The 8,949-nt window shown below is 65.2% G+C and overlaps 5 protein-coding genes across 5 annotated transcripts in view; 2 read left to right on the forward strand and 3 right to left on the reverse strand.

Moving 5' to 3' along the window:
• Positions 1–709, reverse strand: part of MNEG_7806 (omega-6 fatty acid desaturase (delta-12desaturase)) — a gene marked incomplete at both ends in the record, with an annotated part of 3,692 nt that extends 2,983 nt beyond the window's left edge. Inside the window, 2 exons of the mRNA XM_014043718.1 lie at positions 338–444; positions 665–709. Coding sequence (XP_013899172.1) covers positions 338–444; positions 665–709 — 152 coding nt within the window. The remainder of the gene's footprint in view (positions 1–337; positions 445–664) is intronic.
• Positions 710–2,013: 1,304 nt separating this feature from the next.
• Positions 2,014–2,595, reverse strand: MNEG_7807 (hypothetical protein; the record flags this gene model as incomplete). Its single annotated transcript, XM_014043719.1, has 2 exons — positions 2,014–2,516; positions 2,586–2,595. The coding sequence occupies 2 exons, from the start codon at positions 2,593–2,595 to the stop codon at positions 2,014–2,016; spliced, it is 513 nt and encodes a 170-aa protein (XP_013899173.1).
• A 1,774-nt stretch (positions 2,596–4,369) lies between these two features.
• Positions 4,370–5,110, forward strand: MNEG_7808 (hypothetical protein; the record flags this gene model as incomplete). Its single annotated transcript, XM_014043720.1, has 2 exons — positions 4,370–4,447; positions 4,640–5,110. 2 exons carry the CDS (start codon positions 4,370–4,372, stop codon positions 5,108–5,110), a joined length of 549 nt encoding a protein of 182 aa, XP_013899174.1.
• Positions 5,111–5,429: 319 nt separating this feature from the next.
• MNEG_7809 (adenine phosphoribosyltransferase) lies at positions 5,430–6,959 on the reverse strand (the record flags this gene model as incomplete). The annotated part of the gene is made up of 5 exons (XM_014043721.1): positions 5,430–5,548; positions 5,768–5,822; positions 6,114–6,208; positions 6,402–6,494; positions 6,773–6,959. 5 exons carry the CDS (start codon positions 6,957–6,959, stop codon positions 5,430–5,432), a joined length of 549 nt encoding a protein of 182 aa, XP_013899175.1.
• A 902-nt stretch (positions 6,960–7,861) lies between these two features.
• On the forward strand, positions 7,862–8,083 carry MNEG_7810 (hypothetical protein; the record flags this gene model as incomplete). Its single annotated transcript, XM_014043722.1, has 1 exon — positions 7,862–8,083. The coding sequence occupies one exon, from the start codon at positions 7,862–7,864 to the stop codon at positions 8,081–8,083; it is 222 nt and encodes a 73-aa protein (XP_013899176.1).
• Positions 8,084–8,949: the final 866 nt, after the last annotated feature.

An 8,949-nucleotide genomic window follows, 5' to 3' on the forward strand; every position in this document is an offset into this window, starting at 1 on the left:
GGCGGGGTGGGCTCCCTTGCATGGCGGGAAGCGTGCAGGTTGGGGCCGTCTTCAAGGGTGAGGGGGCCCATGAGGCATGCCGGGCTGCAACAATCAAGCCGCCAGCCGGCCGGCTGCTGGCAGCCGACAGGCGCCCCACGACGCCAGGTTGGGCGGGCCGCCATGTATGTGCATGCTCACATGCACTGGGGCGCACATGCGCAGGAGTTTTCGCGCCCGCAGAGCCAACATGCCCTCGTGCATGCATGCACACAGCGTCGAAGATTCCTCGCAAACCATGGGACACTGCGCGCATGCGCATGCGCATGCGCATGCACATGCACTTGTTTAACCGCACCATGAGTAGTAGGGCACCAGCAGCGCCGAGTGCACGATAAGGCCGACGCCGTCGTTCACTGCCTGCCACTTAGAGAAAGCCTGGTGGCCGCACTCATGCGCGACAACCTGCGCAGGGGAAGAGCCCGAGCAGGGGGGGAGGGCGTCGGGCGAAGTGGCCACTGCACCGCCCATGGCTCTGCCTGCTGTTGCTCAACCTGCTGCGACGGGGCGCCGGGCGAGCGGCGGGCGTGCAGTCCCGCAGGTCGCGTTTGCATGCGCGGCGCGCTGCATCCTTGTCGGGGCTCGGGGCGGGAGGGGTGGGGTGGATGTTGGGTGCCCCCCTCACCCAGAGACCAGTGCAGACGGCGCCCTGCCAGAACCTGCAGCGCATTCCGAGGGCGTAGAGTTGCAGGTGTTAGGAAATCTGAAACGCGGGCTTTGGACCAGCCTTGTTCCCCTGGGCAAAGGGTGGTGTCGCGGCCCGAGTGACGTTCTCGCAACCCACCCCACCCAGCGGCCCCTGGTTGCCAGCGGCGGCCCACCAGTACGCCGGCCACAGGAGACCCCAGGCGAGCCACGTGGGCGCGAGATCGATGAATGTAGAAGCATAGTACAGCACGGCTGCCGCGACCAGGTCTAGGATCAGGTAGGCAGAGCTGCGCAGGACCGACCGCTCGAAGCAGTGAGGGGGGATCGCCCTCCGGAGCTGTCCCACTGTAAAGGGTGGGGGAGCAGAGGGCGCCCTAGAAGCAGGGAAGACCGTCGTCTCCGATGCAGGAGGGATGCACATGCTGGGCGAGCGACTAGGGTGATCTTAGTAGGGTAACGCCCTAGCGCTCGTGAGGGTCTTGGCGCCCCAAGAGAGGGGTATTATAAAAGGTGGTTGACGACGCGCCGCCTGCACGTTTGGAGAGGACAACGACAGGGGCAGTCCTGCCAGCTTCGTTTTCAATCACCAAAGGCTTCGTCTTGGCGCGGCCAAGCCCCTTATTACTGTGAGGCTGGGCGCAAATGGGTGATTTGATCACAATAATAAACATTGGCAGCGCAATCTAGCTCAGCATCCCACCCATTGCGCAGGGGCTGGCTGCGGGGCCCCGCGCGATGTCGCGTCCGACTCGCCTGCATTCGGTTGTGGCGACCAACTGAACACAGCGCTCCATGAATGTCCACCCCTTGGCCTGGTAGCTTGCAACGTTTAAAAATTGGCTGTCTGCTGCTATCACTTTGCGGCCGTGCTTGAGCTGATACATGTTGGCCAGAGTGGGAATGCAGAACAGGCAGGATTTTACACCCACATGCGTGTGCGCACGAGAAAGTCAGGAGTCACTGGCACACATGCAGGATGTTAAAATTTGCCGTGCAAACGGGGATGTACTTGCCTCACTTCCTACCGGTGTGCATACTGTATGCCGGTATGAACTCTGACAAACACTGCCAGAATCGCAACCCCCATCCTTCACAATGACCACTATCGGCCGCCTTGTGTGTGCTTCAGAACCAGCTGTACCATGCTGCCTTCTGTCCATACTTGTGTCAGCACAAATCCCTGTGCACAAAGCCCTAGGAGGGTTTTCACTGCACCCTGATCACGTTGGAAAACGCAGCGCCCAGCCACGCAGCTCGCATGCGTTCCGCCCCCAACCCCGCGAGTCGCCCCATTCCCCATCCAGTCCCAGCACAAGGCCATCCTGCCTAATCCTCCACACCGCCGTGCGCATGCGCGGCCCCATCGCGGCTCTCACCGTCGTGCCCGTCAGCGCACGCATCCACCACCACTGCGCCGTCCTCCGCCAGCACCTCCTCCTCATCCCCCTCCTCCTCCCTAACACCTGTGCTGCCCTCCACGCCTGCGGCCCCCCCGAGTCCCTCGCCGCCATCCACCACTGCGGCAGGGATGGCAGTGCCCATGATATGCAGAGACGCCTTGCTGGCCTCATCCAGATGCAGCTCGTCATCGCCGTCCTCGCTGTCACTGCTGCTGCTGCTGTGGTGGCTGCTGCCGCTCTTGTGGCTGCCGCTCTTGTGGCTGCCGCTCTTGTGGCTGCCGCTCTTGTGGCCGTCGCTCTTGTGGCCGCTGCACTTCCGACCGCCGCCGGTGGAGGACGCCGCGGCGCTGGGCAGGCGCTCCATTGCGGTGGCGGACACCTCGCTGTTGCAGGCATCGGGCACGCCCGTCAGGTAGGAGCGCTCCGACGCTGCAGGGGACACGTGGATGAGCCGGTGGGTTTAATAATGGGTGTGACCAACAGGCCTGTCGGATTGACCCGTCAGCATCATGCGGTTGTTCCAGTTCGCTCATGCAAGCAAGCACCTCGTGGCAACATACCAAGCGCATTACTTGAAAGGTCATCGAAGCCATGTCTTGCGGCCGCCCATGCAAAGCTGCTCACCAGAGGAGAGCTGCGATCTCGCGCTATGGCCGATGGTCGGCGCTGCTCGGGATGCGGCAACGCTCTCTGCATCCCCGTGGTCATGGGCGCGGTTCGCGCTCTCCGTGGTGCGCCCCCGCCTGCCCGCGGCGGCCACGCCGCCGGCCTGCGGGCTCGCCGACGGGCTGAGCTGCGGCCCGCCGCTGACCTCGTCCGGGGGCTGGTCGGCCGAGCTGTCTGCCTCCAAGATCGGGGCGAGCGCCTCTGCGGGGTGTGTCTCGTGGAGGCCATGTGCGTCGCCTCCGGCTGGCTCCAGCGGTGCTGGGCAGGGTGGCGAGACGATGGTTTCTTCTGGGGATGGAGATGCTGGGGAGTCCAGGGGATGGGCTTTTAGCAGCCAGTCTGCCTGTGGGGGTAGGGAAGGGGCGGTGCACAAAAACATGCAGGCCAGGTTGGGAGTGGAAGTGTGGAGCGCAAGCAAGGGAAGGTGCCTGCCCTGGGTTCCAGCAAGCACATTGTATCCAGCACACTCCCCGCTCCCTGCACCTTGCCGTGACGCATCAAACCACCAGCCTCCAAGGATGGTCGCCAGCCCCAGATTCCAGCCAGGCCGCGTCCCTAACTGCATGCACACGGCTCATAAGCATCATGCGCTCACCGGCGTGGCCGGCACGCTGCCGCCAGCGGCGCTCTTGACGCTCTGCTCCCCTTCGGCACCATGCGGGTCCAAGAAAGCAGCCACCGGTGCGATGGAGACGGTCTTGTGGGCAGGGCGCAGCCGCTGAGGGTGCGTGCCGTCGTCATCCTCGCCTGTGGTGCGCTCCTTCCCGGGGCCGTCGCTTGTGGGGGCGGCGGCGGTGACGGCAGCTGCTGGCACAGTGACCTGCCCCGGGCCCTGTCATTGTTAAGAGCAAGACGCGTGGCAGCAGTTGGCCCATGGTTGGGGCATGTACTGTACCGGAGCACAGCAAAACGAACACTGCTACATTGCGCCGCACACGTCAGAATGTCCAGAAACGGATGGCGACCGCCAAGCACAGTCGTTGGACAGTAGGAAAAGGCTTCACAACGTATAATTGAAGGGCGAGCAGGGCCTCCAGCGCACAGACTGCACCGGTGTGCTCGTCAACTGCATCCGGCAAACCCACACCTGAGCAAAGCTGAACTCCTGATCGTGGGGAACGCTTGAAGGCGCCGAACGGTCCGGCTGGCAGCTGCAAGACTGACCCATAGCACCCAGGCAGGGCTAGGAACTCAAGAGCGATCTGGTGGATTGCTGTTGTGGTGATGACCTGTACTCAAAGAGGTTCCATGATCACGTATGATATCAGAATCTAAAGCCGCGTGGTTCGCTGGCAGAAATGTTGTACGGTACGGTACGGTAGGTGCTGGTGGGGCACACCTATTTTGGTGATGTCCTTGCAGCCCGAGCAGGTTCAACCCGGTTGACCGCGTTGCCACCGATCGGACCAATTTTCTGCTGTTGCAACCGCGCAGATCACCACTTTCGATCTGGTGTTTTCGCAAAACGTTGACCGTGACCCTTTGAGCTTTATTGCTGTTGTCTTGTCCAGCTGAGGATTGCCGCTTGCTTCCAGATTATCATAGTAGCGGCCCGCTGCCACCTTGCCGGCCGGCCGCCAGTGCTTGCCACCCCCAGCAGTGCGCCACAAGCGGGAATGGTGGAGCCGCCGCGCGACCCGCGCGCGCGGGTTGCCGAGTACCTCAAGGACCACCAAATCAACGAGGTGGTACAGGTGCGCCGCAGCGAGGCGCTCGGGCTCCCCGCCGCACGTGTCATGGTGTTGTGCATGACACAACACGCAGCAGTACAGCAAGCGTCATCGGGCAATCGTTTGCGGGGCTGCGTCCTCCGTCCTCCAGCCTCCCGTAGCTCCCTCCCTCCATACAGCTTTGCAAATGCGCACGGCGCCTGCCACCACCCGTAGGGCCTAATCGCGGAGCTCTTGTTTGTCAAGCCGCCAGACCCCAAAAAGTTCCTTATAGAGCAACTCGAGCGCTCCAAGGCCGCCGGCTCAAGGCCGCTGCTGGACGCTGCCGACCTGCGCGCCATGTATGACATGTTTGACGTCACCGGCTCCGGCGCCGTCACCGTCGCGCAGGCCAACGCGGCCCTGGCGACGGCGCTCGGCGGCGCGCGCGCCGCGGACGCGGCGGCCGCGGCCGCAGGCGCCAAGCCGGGCGGCAAGGGCGGCGCTGGGGGCGGCGCTGCGGGCGGAGGCAGCGGCGGCGGCGTGGCCGGGAACCCGCTGGGGTTGAAGGACGCGGCGGCGCGGCGGCTAAGCAAAGAGGAATTTGTGCGATGCGTGGGCGACGTGCTGATCCGTGCGACGCCCAACTGCCAGCTGACAAAGCTTGGCGACGCTGACGCCGACGAAGAAGGGGGCCAGGGCAGCTGATGAGAGCAGGGATGCTGCTCTCGGAGCTGTGTTTATGTACCTTCCCATGCAGCCGGTTGGCAGCAGTGTGCTGGCTGCCCCTCAACGCGCATTGGAGGCTGTAGCCTTGTTGTGTTACTGTTTTTGATTTGAATCGTTGGGTTTGGAAAGCGATGGGCCAAATGATGGCACGAGGAATAAGCTGTGCTTAAATCATTTCATCGAGAAATGCTGGCATCGGGCAGCTTGGGGTCAGGCGACTGCAAGCCTGCAGTGCACTGGTTTTCAAGGCACCGCGCCAGGCCCGCCCGCCGCCAGCAGCCGGGGCGGCCGCGCCCCGTCACTCGCCCTCCACGTCGATGAGCGTGAACAGCGGCAGGTCCCCCAGCTTTTGCCGCCCCTTCAGGTCTGGCAGCTCAATGACGGCGGCCGCCTCCACCACCACGCCGCCCACCTTGCCTGCAGTGGTGGTTTTCGACGCGGCGCGTGCGTGATGGCAATGTGCGGGGAGGTGCGGGGGAGGGAGTGCATGTGGGCTCGCAGTTCGTGCATGCAAGCGCGAATGGGGTGCGCGGCAGGGTGGCGCCACTCCCGCAAGGCCAGAGGAAGAAACAAGCGGTGGCAGCGCGCCGTCTGGCAGCGCGGTCAGCAGCCCGCGCCCGGCACGGCGGCGCTCACGGACGAGGTTGGCGCCTGCTAGGAGAGTGCCGCCGGTGGCCACCAGGTCGTCAATCTGTAAGAGGAAGCGCGATTGCATGTTGTGTGCAAGGGGCCAAGTCGAGCACCCTGAAAGCGCCGGTCTGCCATTCAGACGCGGCTTGCTGGTGCAGCGCGGCGCAAAGTGACAGCCAGGTAGCAGAATCTGCCGCCGGTAAGACCCAGCTGCGGATCTCGGCACAGGTTTCAGCCACAATTTGACGCCTCTGGGCGGCTGGGACCCGGCTGCCTTGTGGGCATGCTCGTCCTGACACCGCCTCTCATGCGACGCGCAAGGGCGCGCGCCCGCGCCCGCTGCGGCACCCACCAGCAGCACGCGCTGGCCAGGCTTGATCGCGCCCGTATGGATCTCTATCTTGTCTGTGCTGTACTCTGTGATGTACTCCTCACCCACAGTCTCCCCTGCATCAGTTGCGGTCGTTGGCTTGTCGACCCCAATTGCAACCAACGAGGCTTATCAGGCACGACCACAGTACGGCTGCAGTCACACTCGGCGAGCCGGCAAGCCTGCCCATCCACACGGCATGCCGCACACGCTGCTGGCTGCATTGGGGCCCCGGCGCAAAACGTGACCAACACGACAGGAGGCTCTCACCTGGCAGCTTCCCGGGCTTCCTCAGCATCACAAACGGCACCCCCAGCGCCAGCGCCACCGGAGGCCCGAATATGAAGCCCCGCGCCTCAAAGCCTGCGGGTCCAGGCGCCAGGCGGCCGTCGGCAGAGGGCGCCTGAGCGATCCTCGCGGCTGCGCGGCGGCGCCTGGGTGCCCCGACCGACGCCTCGTCGCCGCCCCCGACAAGCGAGCGGCAATTGCTGGTCCCACGCACCCCTCGCCTCGCCCGACCTCCCGTCCACCCGCCCAGGCGACCTTGATCTTGCGCCAGGGGCCATGCCAGACCGAGTGAGGAGCATCCTAAAAGCGAACACCCACCACCCAGGCTTCCGCAGCAACCCACAGCGACCCACCTGCGATGACCTGAATGTCCTTGGGCCTGTACTGCTCCACAAAGAGATCAATCGACGCCTGGAATGCCGCCGGGTCCAGCAGCAGCGTGCTGACGTCCTGGAACATGATCCCCTTCTTAGGGAAGTCAGGGATGACGCGGATCGCCGCCGCGATCACCGCCTTTTTCGCGTCCGTCGCTGTCGCCATCGCTGCCGGTGCGCTGATCTTACCGCCGCGGCTTTCGCAGGTTGGCGGCTGTAGGGTGGATGGAGGGGAATTACAGGCTTGGGTCCTGCGTTGGGGCCAGGGGGCTCCGTGGCAGCGTGCACCAAGGCATCCCAGCCTGAGCCGCCGACTGCAGGCGTGCACATGCCGCCGCCTCGCAGGGCCTGCCGAACGCCGACCTACAGGCCGTGCTGTCAGATACTTATCAGTTCATGGAAATTATCACAGGATCAATGCGCGCGCTCCCACATCGCTGCTTGTTGCTTCCCACCTCTCAGATCAAAGTATCAATCTACTCTGAGCAGAGCCAAGTGGGTCAGACAAGAGGAGTATACTTTGAAAAACAGACCCATTGCACCTGGTCGCTACTTTCAGTCACTTAATGCAAGACAGTAGTACGGTAACCAGGAGCAGCTACAGCGGGAGCGCGAAGCCCCGACAACGGCAAACTCCCTACGCTTGACAATCACGAAGTTAAGCTTCTCTTTCTGGAATTATCAAGGTAGGACGCCGACGCTGCCTCAGGTAGGTGAGCGTGTTTGTGTGTCCGATACCGGGCGCGGGACCCACACTAAGAGGGCGCAAGAGTCAAATGATGTGCCTGGTTGTCATTCCTTGCGTTCAAGCCGGCCTACCGGTGGAGTCGACGGGTGGGCAGCGCGGTTTGTGCTTGGTTCAAGAGGCAAGCTTCGATGCAGCAACAAGTGAACACAGGGATTATACAGACCCATCTTCCGTGAGCCAGCTCCTGGGCTAAAGGCCATTGCGCGCTCAGCATCCGCCCTCGCGCCGCATTCGCTGCCTCGTCGCAGGCCGGCGACCCCCAGCCCGAGGCGCACACCCCCTCACCCCCATCCCGCAAGGCCTGCCGACGGCCCAACGCCATGGCCCGCAGCCGCGCGGCCGCGGCCGCGGCGCTGTGCTGCCTGCTGCTGTGCCTGGTCTGCGCCGAGGCGCAGACGCAGGGGGACGCTCTCGCCAAGCTGCAGTCGGCCCTCAACCCCATCGGCTGGTCCAAGATCGACCCCGGCACCGACGCCTGCCAGAACCCTGGGGCCGTCAGCCCCGGCGTGCTGTGCGAGGGCAGCACCATCACTGAGCTGTGAGCACATGCGGCGCCCGCGCGCGCCCGCCGCGCCGCCCCGGCGCCACGCGGTGTGTCAGTTGGGGCCTTCTGGGCCGCGGGGCGCGCTGTGTCAGGGACGCGCAGCGCCCGCCTGTCGCTGGTGGGACCGTTTGAACGGCAGGGTGCGAGCCGCTGCGGCGGGCGGCGCGCGAGGCGCTTCCTGCAGCGGCCCGGCTACGGGACGGGCTGGGCCCACACTGCGCCGCCGCCGCGCGGCAGCCGCGCCCCGGCGCGCCCCGCGCCTGCACTCGCCCCTCGAGCGGGCGCCCCGGCGCTCGCGGCGCACCCCCGCCACCCCTCCCGCCCCCGCCCGGCTCGCGCCTGCAGCAACCTGAATGGGAAGAACCTCCAGGGTCCCATCCCTGATGACTCCTCCCTCTGGAGCAGCCTGCCGGGCCTCAGGACCATAAACTTTGCCGACAACCAGGGCATCACTGGTTCCGTGCCCGCGTCCCTGGCCGGCGCGCCCAAGCTCGCCTCCGTGTGAGTGCACCGCCGGGCTAGGGGTCGTGCCGCTGGCCCCGGCCGCGGCGCCCTTGCGGGACGGGGGAAGGGAGCGGCTGCTGGGCGGCGGGGCGGCGGGGTGCCCGGGCGGCGGCTGGGCGGCCTGGGAACGTGAACCCGGGTTTGCGGGCGGGCGGGCCTGGCAGGATGGCGGCTGCGCGGGCGCCCGACAGCGCGCGCGAAACCGTGGGGATGCCGGCATGTGCGAGCGACCCCCACTCCCGACATCACCTGTGCTCCATTGGTTTGCTCATGCTGCCGCCCTCGCCCACGCCGCCGCCTGCGCCTTGCCGCCGCGCGCCCACCGCAGCAACCTGGCCAACACTGGCGTCACCGGTGACG

This window comes from Monoraphidium neglectum (assembly GCF_000611645.1).
Source record: "Monoraphidium neglectum strain SAG 48.87 unplaced genomic scaffold scaffold01419, whole genome shotgun sequence".
In the NCBI taxonomy this organism is placed as follows: Eukaryota; Viridiplantae; Chlorophyta; class Chlorophyceae; order Sphaeropleales; family Selenastraceae; genus Monoraphidium; species Monoraphidium neglectum.